Here is a 25,114-nt window from a genome sequence, read left to right as displayed (position 1 = left end):
GGATCAGTTTTCGACTTCTAAAACCGTTAGAGTTGAGGTCACAACCGCCAGACCCAAGTTCATCACAGCTGTTCCTGTCTTGGAAGTCCAAGTGTAGCGACCTCACAATACCTTCCAATGATCTATCCACACACGACTGCACTCAGAACAAAGCATTGTCCTCGCATCGGCAACGCCTCTTCTCGGCCGGCCTCCTCTGTACCCTCTACCGTCGCTTTCAGTGCTAGCCAAAACAACAGCCTTCTGCGCCACGAAAGAATTAAACCCCATTGCTTTTTGCAACTTGGCCGCATGAAAGCACAGATCTGCCCGGGCGGCGTGGCCTTGGTCAACCCATGATTTCGTCCTGCCGCCATCCTCAGCCTGTCGTCGGAAACAAAGCTCCAGCGCCTGGAAGTAAAACCCAAACTCGTTCCTTTTACTCTTGTCGCCCAGCACCTCCTTCTCCTCTAGATCGTTGTCAACTGCCAGCGCGGTTGCCGCCACATCGTCGGCCGAAACAAAGTTGGTGCCAACGAGAATCCCGCCGCTGATGGTGTAAACCGCATGGATTGTTCCCGGTGACATGTGCAGCAGGTCAAAAGGTTCCGTCATTACCCAAATGCCGTGTTCCAGCTGCGACACTGCATCTGCCAACACGAACTCGGCCCAGGTCGTCGTCTCTTTGGCCTTTTTGGCTGCCTCGCACTTGAGTCTCCCAAGCATCCGCACGTTTTTCTCGGTCCCTGGCCACAGCCCCCAGAGCTTCATCACACCAGGACCTATTGCCGCGAGTCCGTGAGACCCCATATCGATGTGAGCGTCGGTGAAGCTACCGGACGGGGCGATTACCAGCTTAGGTCTCAGATTGGGCGAGATTGCCGCCTCTTGGTTCCTATCCCTTCTATTGTCTTGGCGCTCTTCTGGCTTCCAGGACAGAAACAGCTGTGACGATAAGGCTGCCGGCATCTGCAGCATCGGTCCGTCTAGGATCGCATCCACGACCACGGTGAGGGGCTCACAGTTTTCCTGGTACTTGCTACATTGCAAAAGCGCCTTGGTCACCCAGAGTGCTGCGTAACCGTGGTTTAAAGGGACCCTTTCACAATGGTTGGATACGGGCGGGAGCTGGTAAACTGACAAGCACTTTGCTTCTTGCGGGAGCCGGTGACGCGCTCTCTGCAGTTCCAGTCCAAGGTCGTCGCTGGGCAACATTCCGTCGATGCTGGGGAATATTATGCCGGCCCCGTTGCTAATCAGGTGAGGCGGCACGAAATCCCCCCATGCTTCTCGCGACAACGTCTTGAGGTCGGTGAGGCCGTTTTTCTCGACCTGATCCAGCATGACAGTGCAAACATGGCGGCGGTCGCTGCGCAACGCCGATCGTACTCTGCTCTCCTCCGGAGGGCACAGACTTTCCAGCCAGTTTTCTAACGCTTTGCTCTCCAGGCCGTGGTCGGCACCACGATTGCAGAATTTGAACCGTAGCCAATGCCGACTTGAGCCTTTAAGGGTGCATGGCTTTGAATTAAACTCCGTCCGGAGTCGGTTACCGTCAAGATTCCCAGTAACTTTCCTGTTGGTTTTAAATCGACCCATCCTCTGATTATACTGCGTTTCTCGCTGGTTAGTTGATTCTAATACACATGGCTGCTGGAACGTGCTAATACAAAAGCTTGGGAAAGCCTACCTAGAAGCTTGTTCGAAACCCCCCCAATCACCAGAGCACCAACCCGAAATCAAGACAAGACAAGTGGCGCCAACGAGTGAGGCTGACCCAGCCGCTAGCCACACCGTGCCACCAGGGCAGGCCTTGTCGATCGCTACATCAACAACCAGATTCAACCAGCCCGTGCCTACCGGCCTTGAGCCTTCGCCAGAAGGAGGTAAAGCCGACGCAGTCAATAGACCTCCCTCCAACAACGCTCGACAGCCACAATCTCCCAACCGGAAGCGGCGGGGCGCCGATGAGCTGGGAGGGCACACACGCTACACCGCGCCCAAAGATGCCGTTCTGAACCGGAGGCGGCACAGAGCCGATATCGAATACAATCGGAAGCAACATCGCGGCATGTCGTCGCCTCAGCCACGGCCACCCTTGTCTAGTAACACCTGGGTGGCCAACACGGTTGCCCCAAATCACTACTCAGTTTTAGACCCATCTGCGCCCGCTCCGACGATATCAACCTTCAACGCCAACCCCCTTACGGCTAGCTGGCAACAACAAAACCTTTCCAATCCACAAGACGACTTTTCCCAAACTTTTACCAGACCAGACCTCCAGGTCCAACATCATACATGGTTATCGACTCCTCACTCTGCCTTAGCCGCTAGCCACCCCATGTACGTTGAGTTGTCGGATGTCTCATCCAATATATCGGACAACATCTCCGACAATTTGTGCAATCCTCGGCCAGACGATGCCAATTTTGGTCACATCCTTACCAGAGCCCATTTGCAGCCTGTTCTCCAAAGTAGTTTCGATCCGGCACCTCTGCAAAGTAATTCTCATTTGGGCCCTGCGGGAATTTCGGCTGGCGATGAAGTTCGTGTTTATTTAAGCACTGATCCAGGGTTTGACGCGCTGTAATCTTTCACGCATTCTAACTTTTGAGCACATTTTTACTCTGCTCTGTACCGGATCGCAATGGCCAAAACACCTCCCTCTTTCATTTGCATCCCGGCGCCTCCATAGAGCTCGATTACATCACCAGTTTGTAAAATCTTGGTTTCGGCTGAAGGGTCTGTGTCTGACCTGTAAAATAAGGCAGTGGCTTCTTTTTCTAAGGTATCGGCGGAAATCATCTATTGCTGGGGTTAGTTAAACAAACAAACCGTTGGTTTGCCCAACGAGGCAACTTCGCCTTGGGCAGTTCCAACCTCTGAATTGTCGCTTTTGAGATCCCTTACCCACCTTCGGCTCTCTGGGCTCCAATAGATTGGCTATTTTGAGAAAACTCTCGGATCTGAGTAACGATCTTTCCATCGAGGCGGTTGTGCCTTCTCCTTGAATTGTCTCTCCGCCAATTGGCTTGGGAAGCACAACAAGTACCAATGTTCTCTGAGCATCTGACCAAAAATCCCTTTCGATCCATATGATATCGAGGCGACCGTCATAAGTCAATTTTTTCCCCTGAGATTCCGCGTAACTGCGAACTGCAGGGGACTTTATCATTTGTTATTAGCGGTGACTAGAACGGGTTGAATATTATACATACATATATTTCACGAAACACATCCAGGACAGGCTTCGCTTCTGCTGGAAGTTCTGGGGATTGTGGAACCTGTTTGCCTGACAGCTCCACTGTACGAAAAGTCAAACTTCTTACATGCCAGTTCTTGCCTAGATTATTTGGCATTGGACAGATACTCCGAGTGGGTATGAGGACCTTTTCTGCCTTGGATTTAAGATCCTCTTGGTTTGTGATACGGTAAAAGCCTTGCATCCTGGGGCAGAGCCAATAACTTTTCTGTGTTCACGCGCTACCCAAGACGTTAGCTGGGTCGTTGTGCAGCGAAGTTGTGAGATTTGAATAGCGGGGGTTTTGCGAGTTATCAATTGTATCGATAAGCGAGGGGACAAGGCCAACTGGCGCACAGGCCCTCTCAATCATCTTCCCACAATAAATTGGCGCTACGCCTGATCTCACATCCATCTCTGGAAAAACCCGTGAGCAGTGGGCGATACGTCGCCAACCATTTCAGTGCCATTGCACCTTGAACCCCTTCCCATCCGTCCCCAGACCGCGGCCCAGGATTGGTTTATTGCTACGCCAAATCCGCAAGCCAACAATAGTCCCCCGCGACAATGTACGAATTCCCTTGATACTTGGCAGGAAAGCAGTTTCTGGGCCTCCGGGCACCTTCGCATCACTCCAAAGCTGACCATCTTCACAGAGAGAAAGGCTCTCTGCACAGTTATACCTTTTGGCCCGCGAGCCCGCAAACGCAAGCGACGGTCGATAACACGTTCGAGCATAGTCCTGAACCAAACCGGAAGCGTCGGCGGACATCGCGCACCCCGCCTGCTAAACCCTACACGGACACATTGACTTCCAGTGCCGAGCTTTTCCCAGAAGACTGATCCCCATAGACAACGTTCTGAGACAAGGACAGGATGCTGTCTGGACAGCACTGTCTCACGTGGCTGATAGTTTCGAGAAGAACTCGCTGTTAGAGTGTCGTTTGGTTGCCATACACAGGGGTCAAACCAACAACAGACAACAAGCTAGGGCTTCCCACCAACCCAATACGAGCACCCAACCACCCTCCAAAACGCGCACGACACTTCCAAGAATACTCCTTTCGCTTCACTTGAGATTAAGCATGACGCTCCGCACGGGTGAAGCAAGGGCATCGGCCTGACCTGTCGGTGATGGCTCCAGCATGGTCCCGCGGAAGCGTTCAAATCATGCCACTTCCACAACACCGAGCGAAAAGAAGCTGCAAGGGACGAAAACAATGCAACCTACGGAGATACGAGAACGCTTCTACTTCAAAATGCACGGTAGGTCAAAGGGTGACAAGAAGGTTAGAAATACGGTTCGTTGACGCTCAAGGTCAGTTCCAAGTGTCGGACGTTGTGTCGAACACGGTTCATGTATAGGGTTGGTTGGCCAGATGGGGGGTTCAAGTACTATGCACGGTCCATGCTGTGGAGGATGCGATGGCTGTAGTAGAACAATATGTGCGACGAATCATGAGGGCGCCAGGTGATTGAGTTCCTACTGATAAGAGTACAAGCGATAAGGAATGTAAGCCACAGCTTCGTGTCAGCTCGCACCGCCGGTTTTCCAGCCACATACGCCCAGAAAAAGGTTCCATTTTTTGTGGTCGTGTGGACTTTGCATTATCCCCAAGGTGTGGCAATACGATCATTGTCGAAAGTCAAGGCCCCTAATTCTTGACATGACACGCAGATGCAAATGCAGTTGTAGTTACTGATTATTTAGCTACCATCAAACAGATTTCGTAATCATGATTGTTTTACACGAACAATCTGAACTATTGCTGCCCAAAGTTTGGTACCTGACGCCGTCCTGAGCTACAACAACCCCGCAACAACCCCTCCAAATCTCTGAGTCAAAGATCCCGCCCGTCGATTTGTCGTTCCGAACTACCAACGCCGACAAAACCATCTTGTCACGCAGGTAAGAATCTTCCGGCGCATCCTCCATAATATCGTCCTCTACAGTCCCAAAATGTCTCCCGGCGTGGGTGTGAGCCACTAAGTCGAATGAATGATGGCCCTGCTCACACATTTTTACCCATCAGAACGACGACGACTTTGCGACGAGTCCAAGAGTAATCATCGCTGAGACCCGCAGAAAGATGGATGCTAAAGGCGCCATATGACAGTTCTGCAACCTTTTCCCCAACAAATTCAACTCTGGAATTGCGTGCCTCGGCAACTGGGCTTCCGACAAGATACTCATCAAAGCATGGCTTCGAAACAACCGACCGTCTACGAAGAAAAACTGTCCGACAAGGAAATTTTGGATATTTCCAGTCAAGTATGAACAGGCCTCGTCTCGTGAGAACACACCTCGCTAACAGTTTCGTGTAGTATGTTTCGTTGAGCTGGCACACAGAAAAAAACCAGGAGGTCGTACCTTCCGAAGATATCATTGCTATCGTCGTCCATCATCAGGGTCAAGGGAGGGTCGATATTTATTCTGGCGATCTTGAAGACATAAAGTCCCCCAAAGCTCTCTACACATTCGGTGCGAATTATAAGGGTAATATGGTAGTCCTCAACTGGAATACGACATGGAAGTATTATTCGAGGGGTGATGTTCGTGTTGCTTGGATCTCTCTCCAGAGCGGGGAGAAAAGCGGTTCAGGATGAATACAATCGAGCCTTCAGAGGTCTATTTTGCATTGCTGTGGCCAATCGAGATGGTCAAGATATATATATTGGTCAGTGATTTCTTGCGAGAAGGTGCATCTCAGCATTCCAACTGATAGGAAATGCCACATATGCCGGGGTATCCCAATAAGTATAGAACAACATTGGGCTTCCCTCTGCGCGATTTTCCAAACACATCGGCAAGTCATCCCAAAAGAGCGACCGATTTTCCTGGTAGGACCTTAAATTGTCCAATGGGTCGTACAGCGTCGAGGGCGGTTGTCTTCCGTCCACAGAGAAAGGCTGCTGATTAGATGGGACTATTGGGCTGGCATTCAAGGCGACTAGTAAACTTAGCACGAGAAACAAAAGTAACGGATGGCGTGAACAGCTTACCTTGATGTTTCGACGCGACTTGAACGAACTCTTTGGACAGCTTGTCTTGCAGTCTATCCGGAACGGCGCTACGAGCCTGTTTCCCCATCGCCTCGATGTAGGTGGCCCCTAGCCCAGCCGCACAAAGTATGACGCCATTTGATCCGACAGCTTCAAGCACTAGCTGCAGAAATTGTGTGTAGACCGTTTTCTTCCTGAAGGCCGGGGATCCCGCCCTGGGCCCGCCATCTCTTATTAGTTGACAAGCTTCATCAATGCGTTCTTTCTGCTGGGGATCAAATCTCCCTGCCTCCACTATCAAACTAGATTTCGTCTCGAGTTGGCGCAAGACTTCATCTACTTCTTTCACCATGGTTGATTCGATGTCGGGAATGTTTACGAGGTCGCCAGAATAGCAAGCACAGGTTTAGGGAGTTTCTGTAGTAGATTTTCTGCAGACATCTGTGAACATCTGTGGACATTTGCGGACATCTGTGAACATTTGTGGATTGTTGCAGATTGTTGCGGAAATCCGCGAATCTCTGCAGACTTTTATATGGGTCCATATTTTGTTTGTTTCATCGCGTCACCCTTGTCAAAAATGTAACGCGTCTGCATTGCGCAGGGGCACGGACGATTTTGTAACCTCGCCTGCAAAAAAGCGACCAAGACTTTGTTTCTTACAGTGTTATGAGAAAAGCAAAAAGAAAAAACCAGGGTTGGATTCGGCTACCAATGAATCGACTGCTCCTTATTTTCTGGCGACCGAAAAGGCGGCCCGGCCAACATTTGCTGGCCTCAATTTCGAGCTCCTCACGACCAATATACATCACGTCAAAGCAATGAAAGGCAAGACATCTCGATCATGGGGTAACATAGATGTATTGGCTGTACCAAATGCGCGGTAGCATATGTATAAAGATGGATACAAATTCCTACTTTCACTTGTTTGCCTTCTTCAGTAAGGCAGTCCATATCTTATAGCCAAAGTACAAGTCACTTGAAATCTATCAAGCTTAACATTCGGCCTTGAAAAGTGAGCCGGAATGGATGCTCCTAAGCAACCTCCAGCAGCTCCTCATGCTCAGCCTCCTCCGTCTCCACCGCCCGACGCAGACTCAATTCGAGGGTCAAAGGAAGGTAATGGGCTTTGACAAGCCCAAACAAGGTATGTCATCAATCTCTCCGGTTGCTGTCCTTTCCTGACGTAGAAAAATCATAGCGTAGCATTCCTAAGGGGGAGCGGCAACTTACTTCCCCTTCCAGAAAGCGAACGAGATGTACAAGGGGCTATGAGTGGGAGTTTATGTTCACTAGTACGTCTTGCTGGAAGGTTAGGCGGGGGGGGGGCAGATTTGCGTATGGCCAGCAATATTTTAATAAAGCATTGAAAATTGAGTAATCCTGGAAGTGAATATTTCATGTTTTAATATGCCAAAGAAGGCCCATAGAAAGGTGATTCTGAAAACCGGTGCTTCCAAGCCTGTGGGTCCCCGCATTTCGTACCCTTACCATTCAGGTCACAAACTACAACGGCTTGGGTGTCTGCCAGGGTTAATTGCTACTGGAATTTGTTCCATTTATAAACTTAACACCCACCTTCCAGTTTCTGGATGCGGTTTGCTGCTCACTATCATCACAACATGGCATCCTGGACGAGACCAGTCGTGCCAATCTTGCTTTCTTTCTGCATCTTTACATGCCTTCTTACGGAAGTCAAGAAACCTTGAGCGCATATCAAAATGTCCACCGTGATCTTGATACACTTATTCAACTGAGTTCGTACATTCAGAACCAGGATATACTAAGATTTGAATAAGAAGGGATCTTCCAAATTCGTTCCCGACGTGCACCTGTCTACCCACATACCGTGCTTAGCCTTGAAAATCCCTAGTATAATTACCACTACTGCTTCAAAGTTTCATTTATCTGCAAAATACGGGAATACTACCTTAAATATCCGGTTGGCTTCAGGAATGCAACCATAACACTTTGAAATAATGGTCCTCCTGTGACCACAGCTGAATTAATTAGGAGGCCTCTGCGATGAATTTTGGCTGCTTCAAGGATATAGACCTGAGAAACACCAATAACAAATTAAGATACATTACCTGGTCACCTCGGTTGCAAATTGCAAGGATATCTTAGGACTCGGACTTGCTGCCGTAGTGGGTTTTTTCGAACTTTTTATTGGCACTTGACTTCGAGCAGGGAGGTTCAGGCAGATAGGGCCTTTAGGGGTGTGTTTTGTGACCGGCTCGTTCTTATTGGCCTTTTCCTCTATGTACTCAACTGGGATATATTTGTGCCGATCTGCACCTTGCAAGGTTCTTCGCGCCACCAAAAAGTTCGTTGCATATGGGCCTAGGCTTGGATTACCATCATGGTTATTTTCCCCATTTACATAGTGCCCAAGTGGCCATACCCCTGAAACGGCATGATCCCCTTTTGTCAACCTATACCCCATTTATGAAGTAGCTAGGGTGAAGAATGCTTTAAGGTGCAGATCGACATAAATGTATCCCATTGAGTTCCGGAATGCTACCCAGTTATTATTTCGCTCCATGGAGGTGAAGGCCAATAGGAACGAGCCCGTTACAACCAGCACCCCTAAAGGCCACCGTCAACGTCAGCCCCTGGTTTTCCTTACACCAATATTCCAGATTTAATCCCTTTCTCGCTTGAGTTTACTACCCTGCTGGCAACGCCACGTCTCATGGGCTCCATAAATAACGGTTGGCCTGAAGGGCATTGTTGCTCGGTACAGAGCAACTAACCTCAGGCCAGGGTTCCTGCAGGCTGCCTCTTCTGGGCGTGACGACAGTTTTGTACAGACATCGAGCGCGAAGGCTTGCCACAAGCCGCACTCCATTTCAGCCCCACCCCGGTTGATCATTGTTTCCCCTGATCGTACTATGGTTGTTGTCTTCCGAATACACTTTACCGCACTCTAAAGAGCGGTGTGACGATGACACAGCAATCTGTGATTTCATGTTCACTAAGCATGGAAGTCGAATCTCATTTTGACCGGATGGTTGAGGTAGCATTCCGATACTCTGCCGGGAAGGTTTGTGCCGGCCTACGTTGGAAAGATGCGGTGTCGGCTAGCCAGGGCACAGTGATTCCACATGCTCTTTTCCGGGTCGTTTAATGTGTCCCAGACTATGAGAGATTCCAAGCTTCTGTGTTATAAAAAGGCATGGTTCAGCCCGTTACAAAGGGTAAGTTCTTCCCTCCTCTCGACCAGTGTGATTTATAACCGGTTAGGTTTCCTCAAGTGCCTAACTTGGCCTCATCACCCAGTCAACATCATATATAACATCTACCAACTTATCTATAATTCAATTCTTGCTTCATACAAACCTTTGGTATCCTACCTCGAAGGACATTTTATCACAAAAGTATCAAAATAATCTACTATTTCACGTAAGGAATCTTCTGAGTAAAAGTTCTTTGCATAGCATCTAATTTGGGAAATACATTGGCTAATATTGATAATTTTTGTTGTAGTAGCCACCCAAGAAAACATGGAAAACAAATACACGATACAAAAATGTCCTACATGCGGGAAAGGGTGCTCTTACTGTACCAACGGGGTTAGGGACGGGAAAGATTGCAAACAATGCTTGGGAACTGGGTTTACTTCAAAAACAAATGACAGAAACTGCCTAGGTGATTGTGGTGGGGTGGGGTATATTTTTTCGTCCAAAAAGTAAACTTTGCCTTTTGGCAATCGGAACGAGAATTCATTATGGGTTTTAAAGGCTGGGAGAAGCTTGCAGAGAATAAATATGAAGGATAAAAAACCGCAATGCAACTGTGGAGGAATTCCAGACTATAAAATACATATAAACAAGCTGAATAGCTTTGCAGATCTGTCGGTATTGAAGTTGAGTAGGCTGGGAAGGCTTAGGAAGTTGTGGCGGCGGGAAACCTCGGCGCTTTGGCGAGGAGATAATTCGCCCATGCTACGGTATATGGCAAAAGGCCGGCAGAGGTAAACTCTGCGATAGATACGGGAGGAGGTTGACCGTATAACCCACTCCTCCTCATACGTGCAGCCTTTTTGAGCTGCGACGTGCCTGATTCCTCTGGCGCCCGAGTTCCTTTGGTCTGCCATTATAGTGCTTGGCAGGCTGGCGTTGACGGATGCCTGTGCCGCTGGAAGGTGTGAGATCTGTCGGCCGCAAGTGCTAAATCTTCGCCATTTTTTCAACAAATTCTACAATTGTTTCAGCAGCCCCGCTGCTTCGTTTGCCCAATTGGCTACCATTGGCCCCGGAAAGCTGTAAACCGGCCCAAAGTCATGGTTTGCAGTCAATCGAAAGTGCTCCGTGCACCGCTGCCGCCGGTGGGGTCTTTGCAGCTAGGTGACCTTTATTCAGAGTAAATAAAGTAGAGCAACGGGGCTTAGACCTGCTCCCTGAGGCTGCTGCCTCCACACTTAAGAAGAAGGTTGTTATAGAAAGTTTCTCGGATATGTACCCACATTGATGAAAAGGCGCCATAAGACGGGCAGGAGAGGTTATATTGGCTTTATCTAATTACTGGGACCCTCCGGACGATGGAACTGCATCTATTTGAAATGCCCTGGCCACGGGATGGTGGTCTTTCTCGACAGCCTTGTTACTGGCCAACCGTTCTTTGGAAAGCGTTGGTGTCTTTCGTTTTTCGTCTTCTCCAGACAGCGGGGCAAGCAGGAGTTTGTGGGTCCAACAGTCCTTAACCCTGAACAGAAGGATCAACAGCTGCGTATGGACGTTACCAATGAGCCTTGGCAGCTCCGATGACAAAACAATGCTGTAAGATAACGACGCAGCGCAGGGGCGTCCGCGAGGTCGCCAACGCGCTGGAGCAAAATTAGGTATTTTTTAGGCTGGAACCCTTTTTTTTGGTGGTAAGTTTTAACGTGGATGTACACCGAGTCGCGCAGGACACCGAGTCGCGCACTTTCCTGCACCATACCAATATTTGGTTTATTTGCAACGGCAATGTCGTTCAGTTTACTTTAATACAATCGGAGCTGTATACATCAGACATTTCTGCATCTTCCTGGCAAGTGCGTGTGTTATGTCCTATGTTGCCGCAGTTGCCACAGCGCCGTTTAATCGCCGGTCGCACATTACTTCCCTCCTATTTTCACCTTCGTCATCCAATATCGGACTATCCGCATTGTTCAATTGCAACAAGTTTTGAACATCTTGTACGGTAGACGACCCTCCTTCGCGGATGCGTGTTTTTTTAGCCCTGCGCCGTTTGCTTAGTGCTTCATTAGCCTTCCGAAGGCTGCGGTTTTCTGCTTCAAGAAGTGTAGTTCGATGGGCAATTAACTCCAGCCCCTTTGTTAGCTGTTTTACTGCTTCGAAAATCGGAGTTGGAGAGCTGCTTTGATGACGGCTGATTCGAGATTTAACAAGCGTTGATTGAAAAACAGCTTCTGTCGGGTTGTAAGGCGTCTGGGAAACCCAGGGTCGGCATTGGGAAAAGCAAGCTCTTTGGGTGACGGCGTCCGTACTTTTACATCCAATTTGGATATAACCGTTTCCGGGCTATGGGGGATAAGTCCGGCCCCTCGAAAACCTCCGGTTATGTTTTCTTTCGTCATTGAATTTTTGTAAGCCGCGGTAAAAGCTAAAAAGAAGTCGACTTTGCTAATGTTAGTGATGTGGGCCCGGATGAAGCTGTTGATTTCTTGACCGTACGCCCGCTTAAGGACACAGAACACTCCGACGTCAAGTGGCTGGGTTAGGTGAGATGAATGAGCAGGCAAGCAAAGCGGAATAATATTATGATTTTTGCAATAGCCCTCAAACTCGGGCGATTGGTGGCTGCCATGCCCGTCGAGCACCAGCATCCGATAAGCGCCTTTTGTCCGCAAAAGCCTCATTGGGGTCCATTTGCACCTTCCTTCTTTTGACCGGTCGTACTGCGTCCAATTGTGCCTTCACCGTACGGTCATATGAACTAGCTAGGCAATTATCAACTATACGTAGTCAGTCACGTGGCTCTCCTACCCGTATGTTGTTCATGTTTACATAGCCCAGACGTAAGTAGGGCCCTGACGAAGAGCCTAGCCTGCGCAAGTTGGCTAGCTGACTCATGATCGGCCGCCTATGACTCAGCCCCTACCCTCTTGGTGCCGCGGTGAATTATGTCTGTATATTTCTTGCTCCTGGGAGTGAGGTCGCCTTCCATATGCTCAGATTGAGGCTCAAGGAGAGCCGCTATTCATAGGAATCAAGACTTTCTGGCATATTGAAGCCGAAACTTACAGTCTTCGACTTTGGCAATGTTCACCCTTGGGAGCACGCAGGGACATTCTTTGAAAGTGTACGGAATCACCAAATTGCCCTAACCGTTATCATAAACCGAAACTTATCCTTGTCTTATCGATAAAGGGCTACTTTATTCTTAGCATTCCATATAGAATTGTTACGTCCTTGCAACTCCATAATCCCTATTACACTTGGCGGGTTGGTTTCAATAATTTCAAACTCGAAGTTCATGCCCATGTTAAATCGGCCCGTCGAAATACTCGAGCACACCGACGCACGTCAGCATGTAACAGGAGTTTAAAAAAACAACTTCCGTGTCTGAGCAGACACGTAACTGGATAAAAATTCAATTAAGGAAATCAGCGAGCAGTGGCGTTTCGTAGCCCGTGGAAGTAGCGTGGCAACTCATCAGGGCCGCTGGAGATCTGCAAGGCTGCGTCTCAGATTCTTGGCCCTGGCTGTGAGCTCTTCCCGCCGTTGCTTCTGCTTCTCCGGCTCGGCCCCGATTCGAAAAAGCTCATCATCCGTGAATCGGGAGATGGTTAAAACTCTCGGGAAGGGGTGCAATTATGTGTCGCTCGACAACCTGCCTACAGACGTTGTCAACAAACGTCAAACTCAGCAACTTTGTTTGTTTCCTTTCTTCCTCAGAGTAGAATCTTCGTCGATAGATGCCAATAGACTAGTTCCGTGCTATGTTTTCCCTGGCCGTGACACTCCCGATCCCAAGTTAACCCTTTTTCGATATCCTTGGGCGGTAAGAGAACACAGTAGAGCATAAAGCCACCTATACATGCGGGGTTAAATGTAGATGTTCTTCCGTTTAGTAAGATCTTTATGCAAACACCATAGAATTTCCATCTTTTCCGAATTCACTGCCCAAATTCCTGTGCAGCTCGTCGTTATCAATCCTATTTTCATTAATGTATAGAGAAAGCCCCGACGGATGCGATGGAACGATGTTAAAGAAGGAATATTTCCCAACCATTGGCAAATGTAAAGTATAAAGTGCTTAAACTTCAAAATAAATGACTTTTCTGAATCGGCAAGAGAGAGTTATGAGCGGCTCAAAGGTGCAGTTTCCAGGGTACTGATGAATCACGTTAATAAAATCAAGATTAAAACCCTAAGCTAAGAAAATCTGCCCAAAATTCAACATCCCTTTCAATCCAATCAAATGTGCCTCCTGAGCCAGTGCACTTCATGCAGTAATATAACCTTTTCTTCTTGAAGCAATAGTAAGCGGAGGGCCTCCAAAGCCATTTGAGCATTGTTCCGTCCCGACTTTCACTAACGTGGATGTACAGGACCCTGGCCAGGACAGTACCCTGGCCACTTTTCCTATACCACACCATTCCTAACTTCAATTGCAACGCCTGCATTGCTTATTTTACCTCAATGCAGTCGGAAATATGTACATCAGACATTTCTGCATCTTCCTGACAGGTGCGTGCATTATGTCCTATACTGCCACAATTGCCACAGCGCCGGTTAGTCGCCAGTCGCGCATTATTTCCCTCCCCATTTTCACCTTCGTCATCTATTATTGGATTATCTGCGCTTGTTAATTGCAACGAAATCTGAACCTCATGTACGGTACATGACCCTCCTTTACGGATATGTGTCTTTTTGGCCCTTCGTCGTTTGCTAAGCGCTTCATTGGCCTTCCGAAGGCTGCGGTTCTCTGCTTCAAGAAGCGTGGTCCGATGAGCAATCGATTCTAATCCTTTCGCCAACTACTTTACCGCATCGAAAATAGGACAGCTAGGAAAATGCATCTGCCCTATTACTTATAAGTCAAAAGTAACAACATTTTAGGGTGACTTTTGTGAATCCATGTCACGCAACGTTGGAAAATTTTATGGTGGTGATTTTTTGTATTTGAGATTAGGCAGTTAATGTTTTACTTTTCTTTCCTTAAAATGGCTTTTCAACTCACAATACCCACCCAGGCTTTACGTCACTTTTAACCTAAAACCTAAGTCGGACCACCCCCATTCCAAACCCCCCACCCCAAACCGAGCAGCCCAAAAATCACGATCCCGAACAGCACCCCGACTAACACTTCGTTATATCTTAGTTTATCATTTAGATCTGATTACGGCTTAGGATTGTTCCGTGATGGGTAACAACATTAGACTCTGGGATGAAAGATTTAATCAGGAATACAACTCACCAGATAGTAGTAGTAGTAGTAGTAGTAGTATTAGTAGTAGTAGTATTAGTTAACGCCGGGCTCAGCCCGGCTTGTTAGCCGGCCGTTAGCAACCTCCCGAGGGGTATCTCGGCGCGCGTTCTATCTTCTTTATTTACACAGGGGGAAAACAAGGAGGGCAGAGGCGGATCGTGCCTGACCGGGTTCGGGCCCGGTCCTGCTTAGGGGGTTAGTTCACTGACGCGACCCCGTGCCTAAGGTGCACGGAGGGTTCGTCTGACGGCTTGTGCCGTGAAGTGTGGGTGAAAAGGCAGTAAGTCTATTCCTCGTCAGAGTTCGAGTCGTTTACGATCGGTGTCCCTAGGCGTAAAGTGCGTTCGTGGCGCGCGGGGCGCTGGCGGGCCGCTCTGGGGCGGGCGCTGAAGTAGTTGGTGGCTATCGAAAACGCCTCAAAGCTTTTCGGTTGCCCGAGGCTTGTCTGGAAGAATTTGCGGCGTTGGGCGCGGTCTGGCGGCCCGATCGGCCGCTCGTTGTCAAGCCACGGCCAGTTTCTCCACACCGCCCGCGAAAAGCGGCAGTGCACCGGGTGTTCAGGGGAGGTCCGCTTCCAGCACCAGGCACACGAGGTGTTTGCATCCTGGTGGTTGAAACGGTCATGGTAGGCTTTGAAATCGCCGTGGCCGGTCCTCATGGCCAAATAATGGCCCAGTAGGGGTCTTGGCAAACGCAGTTCCTCGGGCTCCTTTCTCGGTGTGTATTTGAATTTCCATTCCCTATATGCGGGGGACCGTTCACAGAGTTCTTTACGCCACCAGTCCTTCTCTATATTCGAAAGAATGGCTCTGAGGACCGTGCCGGCACCGCTATACGTGGTTTGCTGAGCCCTCGGGTCTGGGTCCGGCGGTCCGGCGGAGCCGGCCTTGGCCAGCTCGTCAGCCCGGTCGTTTCCCGGGATTCCCTGGTGCCCAGGGCACCAACGGACCCGAACCTCGGTACCTTGTTTTCGGAGTAGATCGACAAGGTTATGGAACTCCAGAAAGGCCCATTGGGACGAACGCGGCGCGTCGCCTCTAAGACCCCAAATAACCGAGGTGCTGTCCACACAAATCCAGATCCGGGCGCCTGGCTGGGCCTTGGCTGCCGCCTGTAGCCCTTTTAGGGCGCCAATCGCCTCGGCGTCGAAAACGTGGCTTTCCGGCGTAATAGATGCGGAGCCTGCGGCAAATTCCAGGCCCGCCCTAAAAGCGGCCCATCCGTACCCTATTTGGACGCAGTTGTTTTCGTGTTTTTCCGAACCATCCGTATATACCACGATATCGTCAGGTGATACCATGTCCAGCCATTCGATAAAGCGGCGGGCCGCTTCCTCTTTCGGGACTCCTCCGGTGGGGTCAGTGCGAGAATCCGGGGCATTGCGAGGTGCGCGCAACTCTAGTCTCCGGATCCGCGGGAGAAGTTGTGCAGCCGTTTGCAGGGTTGTGGCCGAATGGCCCGAGTTGCGGGCACGAGGTGTTTCACGCAGGCGGCTGACAAGGGGGTGCCCCTTGTCCGCGAGCCTTAGTCGGGCGCCGTATTTCAGGCGGGTGTAGGCCAGCGCGACGCGGGCCGAGGGTAATCCTGCGTCCCTGAGAACAGTGGACGAGGGGGTGGTTTTATACGCCGGGAGGATTGCCCGTGCCGCTAAAACCAGCGGTTTGTTCAGTGCTTTGAGGAGTCCTCTTTGTTTGTGCGCTGGGTTGTACCATGCCTCGGCTGCGTAGGTGGCCGAGGAACCCACGCATGCCACCGCTGCCTTGCGAAGTGCAGCCGCAGGCGGTCCGTATTTTACTGCCCCAAAGCCTTTGAGGTGAGCAGCGACCGCCATTGCTTTGGCAGCCCTTTCGGCCACGTGGCGGCGCCCGTCTAGCCGTCGGCTGAACCAAAAACCAAGCCAACGCATGCCCGGGTAGCGCTCGGCCCCGGAGGCGCTTTGTCCGCGTCGACCGCCCGGTAGTTGGACCGGGGTAACCGTTCTACCATTAATCCGGATTTCCGGGTTGCGACCGTGCCTTTTCTTAGTGATATGGATCACCTCTGTCTTTTCCGCTGCAAAATGGATTTTCTCTTCCGCCGCAATTTCGTGCATATCCCGGAGTTTATCTTCCAGCCAACGTACGTTTTCCTCCAACGAGGGTGACGATTTCCATGTAAGCACGTCGTCTGCATATGCCAACCGCCACTTCGTACCGTTTTTGACGAGATACGCCAAATATAGCATATATAGGATCGGGGAAAGGGGAGACCCTTGCGGGGTGCCGCACCCGAGCCGCCTAAAGCCCGTGGTCGTACCCTCCAGCCGGACTCGGGCCTGGCGGCCGCTTAAAAAGTTAATCACGAACCTGAGGAGCATTTTACTAAACCCGAGGCTCCGCATTTTCCGTATCAATCGCCCATGGAGGAGGGCGTCGAAGGCGCCTTGGACGTCGCATGCGACAAGGGTGACTTCCTCCCCGCGAGCTAGAGCCTGCTCGATATCGTGGGCGAGGGCACAAACCAGATCCGTCGCCGATCGTTTGGGTAGGGCACCGCCGTGGGTGCAGCTAAGGAGCCCGTTGTCGTGTATGGCCCAAGCTATCCGGCGTGCAACGAGCCTCTCGAGGCCTTTTCCGATGCAGGAGAGGAGGGCTATAGGCCGCCAGGATCGAACGCTGCTCCGGTCTTTCTTCCCCGTTTTCGGTAGCATCGCGACTTCGGCCTTCTTCCAAGGCGCTGGGAAATGTCCGAGTTCCAGGCAACGTTGGTAGAGCCTGCGCACCGGCTCGGCCAACGAAGCCCATCCGGCTTTTAGTAGCCGGACGGTCATTCCGTCGATGCCCGGGGACGTGCTCGTAACCCCAATGCAGGAGCGCTCCGCCTCTTCCGCACTAACCTGGGTGTCCCAAGGGATTTTAGCCTCGTCCGGCGACCAGGCCTCCAAGGGGTCTCCCTGCAGGTCATCCTCCGCCGAAAATCGGCCAAGCACCTCCCGTTGCAGTGCTTCCGCTTTTGCTAAAGGCTCGCTCACTTGCTCGCCGTTAATAACCAGCGGCGGGGACCGGAGGCGTGGTCCGGCTCCCAGCCAGCCCACCATGTTCCACAAATCCTTATCGTCGCGCAGTTGGTCGATCCGGTGCCTCCAGTACTCCCGCTTCGCGGCCCGCACCCCTTTCGTATAGGCTTTTTCCTCGGCAGAGGCGTCTGCCCTATTTACAGCGCTCCGTTTAACCCGCTGGAATTCGGACCAGAGCCGCTGGCAGTTTTCGGTCCACCAGGGAGCCGAACTGCCCCTTTTTCCCGCCGGCGTACCCACGACCCACGTCACTTGCTCCCATAAAATTGTAAATTCAGCTACCCACGCGTCCAATGCGTAGCCATCGGCCGCGGATCCCGGGTCCGGCATGTCTTGCATGCCAAAAGCAAGTAGCTCCGCGAACTTTGGTAGCCGGTCGTCCCTAACCGAAACGTTGACCGCCTCCGGGCGGGGGGCGCCGCGCGTCCGCAGCGTGGTATAAAGGGATTCGTGGTCGGAGCCTGTGTAAAAACTGCTGTCAACCACAGTTATTGTGCTGGGGAGGTTGGAAAAGACCATATCCAGTAAACCCCCGTCGCGGTGGGTGGGCACGCCGATATTTCCTGTGAAACTCATCCCCTGGGCTTGCGCCCATGCCGTCAGTTGATCCCCTCCGCGTGCGTTTGCGCGGCCCGGCTGGTATGCAGCAGCCGCTACGTTAAAATCGCCGCCTAGCACCGTGGGTCCATTTGGCACGGTATTGCATACCATTTCCAGCGCGGCCTCAGTGCCCGGAGCCCTATATACGTTAACAAACAATATTCCGTTAATTTCGAGCCAGAGTATATCCCGCGTATTTTGGCCCTGCGGTAACCGTCGTTGTGCGGCCCCTAGGGCTGCCCCCTTCTTGACGTAGGTGAGCACCCGGGGCCGGAGCCCAGTCATGGCTTCGTAAGTGTTGGCGTGCCATTCGTCCACTGGCGCAAAAACATCATAGCCCGGGTGCGTTTGTGTAGTCGTATTTAGCCCGCACCATGGCTCTTGGACGTTAACCAGGTCCACTTCTCTCTGGTGGCACAGCTCCAATAGGCTCAGATGCATACCCATCCTTTTGCCTACGTTGGCCCAAACTACGTCGAGGCGTTCCCGCTGCATGTTGCCGAGCGAGTTTTTCGTCATATTAATCGACGGGTTGCTTCCAAGTCTATCACATCAGCGGGGCAAGGTTCGGCAGCCGCTGCGTCCTCCTCCATTTCGGTTGCCCAAACGATTTCGTCGTGCACGCGTTCCTGTTCAACCTGCAGGAAGTTGCGGATGTCCGCCCCTGCCGCCTCGCATGGCCGCGCTCTTTTGTTTGAAATGCTCGATCGGGAGCTCGAGGTTTGCGAATGCTGCGATGAGGTGCTTAGGACCGGGATTGCAGGTGCTGGCTCTCGGCGGGCCGCCTCAGCCCGGTCGTTGATAATCGCGGCACGGTTGGCACGTCCGATTCTGCGGATCCCCTTTAGTTTACGCTGTGAAGGTCGTTCAAGCTTCCCATTTACCACTAAAGGTCGGGCAGGGCAGTTCTCATGTCCGGATGGGAAATGGCCATGACAATTAACGCATTTGGGGGCTGCCTTGCACGGCTCTTCCTCTGTCGCATGTTTTGCTTCACCACATATGCCGCAACGCGCTTGCCGTACGCAGCGACGTATTTCGCAATATCCCTGGCAGCCATCGTGGTGGTGTGTAATTTTGCGTGACTTTTCAACCTTCCGCGCACGTTTCGACACTCCAAAAAGCTGAAAAGGCTTTACGGGTTGAAGGAAAGACACTATCCACGTGCCCTCAGCCGTATGCGGGTCGTATCCATGCTTGGAAATATGCCAGTTGACTGGCTGCTGGCCTGCTGCCACGGTAATTTCCTCCTGGATTACCTCATGTACGTCCTTTCTTCCGTCCAGGCAATTGAGCGTTCGGGGCACTCCAGAGACGGCGTATGTGTGCCAGGTTGTCGGGACAGTGACTTCCCGCGCGTCCAATGCGTCCATAATGGCCTTAACTGCGTTGGGGTTGAGGAGTTTTTGCCGTGTTTCCTCAGAGGCCACCGTAACACCCCAGCCCGTGGGGGTACGCTTGGCGTTTGGGATTTCACTGTGTGGCACCGAGACCAATTCGGCCAGTTTGGTCGTTACCGCGTATGGCTCCCTCGTCACCATCCGCAATTTGTCATTTACGCGGATCAGGATGCGGTTGGACGGCTGTTCTGTCAAAAGTTTCGGGGCTTGGGGGCGGTCCCGGCCCGATTGGGAGGGAGTTGCGGAGCTGTCAGGTGCATTGCCGGGCGTCGTACGTATCGGGTACGAGCGCGTGGCCGGGGTTAAAATTTGCGTTGGGGCCGCCGCTGGTGGCGTGGCGGCTCGCTCGGCCCATGTGACCGATTTGTTAGTGGGCGTGCCTTTGCCTTTAGAGGCCGACGACGCCGTGCCCGTCCTTGTAATCAAAATGCTGCGCCTTTCGCTGGAACTGGTCGGCGAACGCGACGGGGAGCGCGAACGCTCTTTTTCAGGGAGGGTGCGACTGAGGAACCAGCCGCTGATCACATCGTCAAGTTCGAGAACAATTCTCCTAAGCGCGGCGTCCTCCGGGGCCTGTAAGCTTTCGAGCTTGGCTGCAAAGACCTCTTCGAGCCAGCTGCCGACTGTTTCCACGTTTTCCAGCTCCTGTTGCAGTGTTTTGATGGCCAGGGCCGGGAGGCTGGAGTACCTTCCGCGGCCGGCCGGCTCAGGCGCGTTAGCGGTGCGCGTATCGAAAGACACGTGTTCCGACTCGGCCTGGCCCTGCGGAAAAGCCTGCGGCGTGCTCTGCGGGCGCGCGCGGCGGTTTGAGACCTCTGGTGAGGCCATGACGACCGGCGCCCGGAGGGCGAAAATTCTTCAGCTGTTAAGCTTATTGGTGTGTTTGGGTGTGAATCGCTAACAAAGGTGGGTCTGACCCATGAATGGTGGAGGATGCTTGAACTCACCAGATAGCACTGTGGCAAACATTGAATCTTAATTATAACGCGTCTATACCAACAATGTTCTCGCCGAGCTCATCAGCAAAGCTACGATCCCAACTCGCGCCGGATTCGAAAGCCGTTTGGACAGCAACATTAACAATTGTCATATCGGCGCCAAGCTCGAGCAAAGTCCTCGCCGCATGCTCTTTATCTCTGCATTCTCGAGCCCCCACCCCTAATGCTACGCGCTTTGCCCCGCGGATCCCTTAACGAATTCTAATAATACAACAGCTGCCTTGTCGCCATCATTCCTCACACAGAAGGCTTTATATCGGTTTATCTCTCGTCATCGCCCATTTCTGTCATGTTTTGTCACTCTGTCTCGAGATGCAGGCCTAGAATGTGCTCAGAGTACCACGGCCAATGCCTTTCCTCTACGTACCTTGCCAGCCGGCGGACACACCAGATAATCCTATAGATGCCGAGCAGATTGCTGGTGCTACCAATCGTAGATTCCGTCCACAGTACTGTCCGGCCGCCATCGCAATCCTCTCGAGTCGTGGCTGCGAATTTCCAGTCGTGGCCGACAATTATAAGTGCCGGGAGAAACGCTAAATCAGGTGTGATAGGAGGTATCGAGGTCTGGCTGGTTACGGTAACTGCGGCATTATTCTGGCCCATGACCCGGACCATCGCCTCTCCTTCAATTCTCTCGTCTTCCACATCCATAGCGGCCAGTGATTGTTGTGAATGCCGTGAAATCTGCAGTTTGTGCTTTTGTTCCTGCCGTTGCCATTCGAGCAACCTCCACTGTGCGGCCTGCCAGACCCCCACCTGCAGCTCTGCCTTCTCGCCCGACTCGCCGGGTCTTTTCGTTTCGACGCTAAGGGCGATGGGCCATTTGTTCAGTGGGCCAAAGTCGGTATGATTGATTGATGTTCCGGGCGTTCTGCGCCGCAGTTTCTCGATGATTTGTGCCGGTGTCTTCCATGTGCCAGCCCTGTTGGCCGCCTCCATAGCCGGCTGGTCGAAAGCGGACGCACCATTGATTATAAAACAGTAATCGACCTTTTTCCCCGACGAAGAAGACCTCGGGAGGATTTCGGGAGTAATTCTTGCGGTTGTGCTAAGCAGTATTGGCCACGCAAAAGGTCAGCAACAAAATTGTGTTGGGCGGACAAGACGTGAAAAGGTCCTACCAAGGCTCGAAGTCAACAAATCCATCGGCTGGAAGCGCCAGGCGTAGCAGCCGGTAATTTACAGCCTGATTCCACCCATTTTAGTCATGTTTGCGTTCTTGACAGCGCAAAGCGGCGAGCTATGGACTTGTAGCGGCCGCCGAGAAATTGCCGGATCCAGATTCCGATCTTCTTGCTGAACCACCCATCGCTGGCGCATCCTGGGTTGAGGCACGTGAAATGCCCCACAAAATTTGTCACTCGTGGATTCCAGACAAACCACCACATGTATTTGTATTGGACGCATTACCACGGCGGCCGCTAACCTTTTTAGCTCTCCATGTTGCCTGGTTTTGCAGTCCAAAAACTCACGCATTGATAAGTGCACATGATTGGCGAATTGTGTGGAGGGTGGGACGTTGGACAAAGATATAAGATGAAGGCATTTGGGACGCTTACAACACTGCTTTGGTCCCATCGAGAATATCTTGATCAGTTGGCTCGCGCTCCACTTTTATGAGCACTATGAGCAGCTGCCGAATACGACTCTAGTATTCGTCTGGAACTTGGAACTAGCCCAGATTGAGGGCCATCGTACACAGTCTATCGTTCTTTGATGACCAGATTGCCTTTCCCGAATACGCAAAGTAAGTGGTCGAGCCATGGCTGTTGCGAGTTACACTAGAATTAGGAGTTGAACCAGGAAGACTATATCAGGTGCTATCCTGCCCACATCGAAGCTTTATACGCAAGCGCAATATCATGTTGCCTTGCGAACTATGCCTGATTTGTTTTAGTGTCCCACACGCATGTCTCCTCCCCACTGGCATCGTATCGCCTTCCCCGCACTTCAGTCATATTAAGGTTTCGATTTGAACAGCTCACCTCACCTGAAAATAAGCACAAAGCATACCATGATGCTTCGTTTTCCATACCAGAGGCGTTCTTGAAAGCTAAATGACGTTTCCAGAATGGATTTCAGTTCGCCTGGTACATCGACACAGTTCTAAACGATACATTATGACAAGAAGTTTGATCAGGGAGCTCGCACTTATTAAACTGCTACACAACCTTTTACAAAACACGCACTTTGCTAGAGGGGAGCCGAAAGTGTCGTAACATAAGAGGAAACGTCGCACCCAATTGTAGCTCATGGCTCGCAACATCTTGCGACCCTCATGTGGAAAAGTGCTAGGTTTTGCTCAAATTCTTCCATGGATGCGCTACTATGCTACCATAATGGCTGCTTATGAGATAACGGGCAATATACAGAAGAGGTTCATAGAGAATGCGGTACTTCTCCACCTGCTTGATCCGGTACGCGGCAGCCCCACCGCCAACAGTCTCGATCGCAATGCCGACCCAGGTGAATCCCGTGAAAGTGTCCTGAAGCGAAAATTTCTCGATTCTTTGGCCCTCGTGGCTTCAACGCACAAGAATGGAGACAAAGTATCAGCCGCAACCTTGGAGGAAGGCGCTCCCGACGGAACAGTAGTCCGCGTTGCTAGCAATGCTGGTGTATGTGACTCGACGCTGTTTCGTCTTCAAGACTTGATGTCAGACCTTAACGAGATAGCCGCTACAGGTAAGACAGCGCTTTTGCCCCTGTAAAACCCACAACTAATGCATTTTCAGGATTCAGATCTGCGCAAAGAACAGAAATTTTAATAAAAATCATTCGTATCGACATTCACAAAATCCGGCATTACTTAGCGGAGCTCCTGAAAGTTCGGTCGAAAATTGCGGATACCGAAAGAGTTCTCTCGCGACTAGCCTTGGGTTTCGAGCCCGATGAAGTCCAGCAATTTTCTTCATGGATAAGCAGCTTCAAAGCAATCGCAGCTGTCATATCTGCAGATGCATCCCCTTCGCAGCTATTGCCTCACGTCATATGGGCGGAGAAAGCCAAATGGGAGTACTCGAAATATCTCGATGTGGCGTTCTCTGCTCAAGGTTCTCAGCCGCCACGCTTTATATACAGTCTATACAAGCTTGGGAGGTACGCAGTTGCATCAAGGGCTTTATGCCAACTTGCATCGGAATTTCCCGCACTGTTCTGTCCGATGCGGATAGAGACCGTCCGCCCCTTCCCGAAGGTCCGCTTCTCGCTACCAAATACCGAGCGGCCATTGAGTCGAGTTCTCCGCAGAGTAATTGGAGAACACGAACAGGAATTCGCAACGAGGATGGCTTCTGTGTGGAACGTTGGCGACCCCGAAGCACGCTTCAGGAAGGCCTGTACTCTGCACCTTGCTGTGCACGCCGAGATGCAGCTCGTCAACTTTTACGATCAACATCCGAATGTTGCCCCTTTGTTTCGGTTCATAGGGGTGAGCAAGAAAAGCTGTTACTTGTGCCATAGGTTCCTTCTAAGCCATCCGTCATCCTACTCGGTCTCTTCTTGCCATCAAAAACTCTACCTGTCATGGAGAGTTCCGCCCTCGACGGGATCGAAACTGTACAGAATTTACAAGTTGATAATCAAAGACATGAGTAAAACAATGGAGTTGGTCGCCAAACGAGACTTGAATAATCGACTGGGACATTATCGCTCTGTTCCATTGGACTCCACTGCCGGAGTGTCCTTGTCGGGCTTGAAAGATCCTATCAGGTCTGAAGGCAACACCGTCGTTACACGTACCTCTGACTCGACTGATCATTCAGGGTCTGACGATGAAATTGAAGGAGCATCTCTATGGGAAAATAACGCCAAGTCACCTTCGGCCGACGATGCGTTGCCAACAACACCACAGCCAGCTAGTCGCAACACACAAAAGTCTCCATCGGTTGTTTTCAACATCTCACGTGCTGACAATACCGATAGGCGTGACCTTGTTTCTCTGGACGACATCACAGATTCTGCAAAAAAGCCCTCTTGGCGAATGTTGATTGGAATTTTAAACAGCTGCAACCGTTCTGCTGTATGCTTCGATGAGGAAAAGGAATTTATGGCTGTGGGACGCTGTCTGAGGGTTGAGAACGAGCGTCAGTTTCACGCTTGCCTGCAGTTTTTACGTAACGAGGGACTTTACAATGTGGACGTTATAATTCGGACGTATGCGTCATTGCATGGAAGTTCGATGTAAGAGAAGGATGAGCCACATTTCTTGGCCGATGAAGACTGGTTGCCTCAAAGATGCTCCTTCAATTTCATTATCAGGCCGGACACAACCAATGGGGTTTTCACAGCGGCCATGCATCGCAACCTGGCTTGCATGAGGCGCACACGATTAGTTAACCAAAATTGAACGTTCACATCTACTATCATGAGCAATCTGTAAAAAGTACGCCAA

The 25,114-nt window shown here is 51.1% G+C and overlaps 4 protein-coding genes across 4 annotated transcripts; 1 reads left to right on the top strand and 3 right to left on the bottom strand.

Moving 5' to 3' along the window:
* Positions 1-102: 102 nt before the first annotated feature.
* PpBr36_11279 (uncharacterized protein) lies at positions 103-2,044 on the bottom strand (the record flags this gene model as incomplete). Its single annotated transcript, XM_029898381.1, has 2 exons — positions 103-1,484; positions 1,840-2,044. 2 exons carry the CDS (start codon positions 2,042-2,044, stop codon positions 103-105), a joined length of 1,587 nt encoding a protein of 528 aa, XP_029743290.1.
* Positions 2,045-5,899: 3,855 nt separating this feature from the next.
* PpBr36_11278 (uncharacterized protein) lies at positions 5,900-6,575 on the bottom strand (the record flags this gene model as incomplete). Its single annotated transcript, XM_029898380.1, has 2 exons — positions 5,900-6,171; positions 6,224-6,575. 2 exons carry the CDS (start codon positions 6,573-6,575, stop codon positions 5,900-5,902), a joined length of 624 nt encoding a protein of 207 aa, XP_029743291.1.
* A 14,440-nt stretch (positions 6,576-21,015) lies between these two features.
* Positions 21,016-21,930, bottom strand: PpBr36_11277 (uncharacterized protein; the record flags this gene model as incomplete). Its single annotated transcript, XM_029898379.1, has 2 exons — positions 21,016-21,769; positions 21,905-21,930. The coding sequence occupies 2 exons, from the start codon at positions 21,928-21,930 to the stop codon at positions 21,016-21,018; spliced, it is 780 nt and encodes a 259-aa protein (XP_029743292.1).
* Positions 21,931-23,039: 1,109 nt separating this feature from the next.
* PpBr36_11276 (uncharacterized protein) lies at positions 23,040-24,651 on the top strand (the record flags this gene model as incomplete). Its single annotated transcript, XM_029898378.1, has 3 exons — positions 23,040-23,406; positions 23,535-24,151; positions 24,646-24,651. The coding sequence occupies 3 exons, from the start codon at positions 23,040-23,042 to the stop codon at positions 24,649-24,651; spliced, it is 990 nt and encodes a 329-aa protein (XP_029743293.1).
* Positions 24,652-25,114: the final 463 nt, after the last annotated feature.

This window comes from Pyricularia pennisetigena, assembly GCF_004337985.1.
Source record: "Pyricularia pennisetigena strain Br36 chromosome Unknown Pyricularia_pennisetigena_Br36_Scf_18, whole genome shotgun sequence".
Lineage (NCBI taxonomy): Eukaryota > Fungi > Ascomycota > Sordariomycetes > Magnaporthales > Pyriculariaceae > Pyricularia > Pyricularia pennisetigena.
Note: the sequence above shows the minus strand (reverse complement) of the source record. Positions and strands in the feature narration are given on the sequence as shown.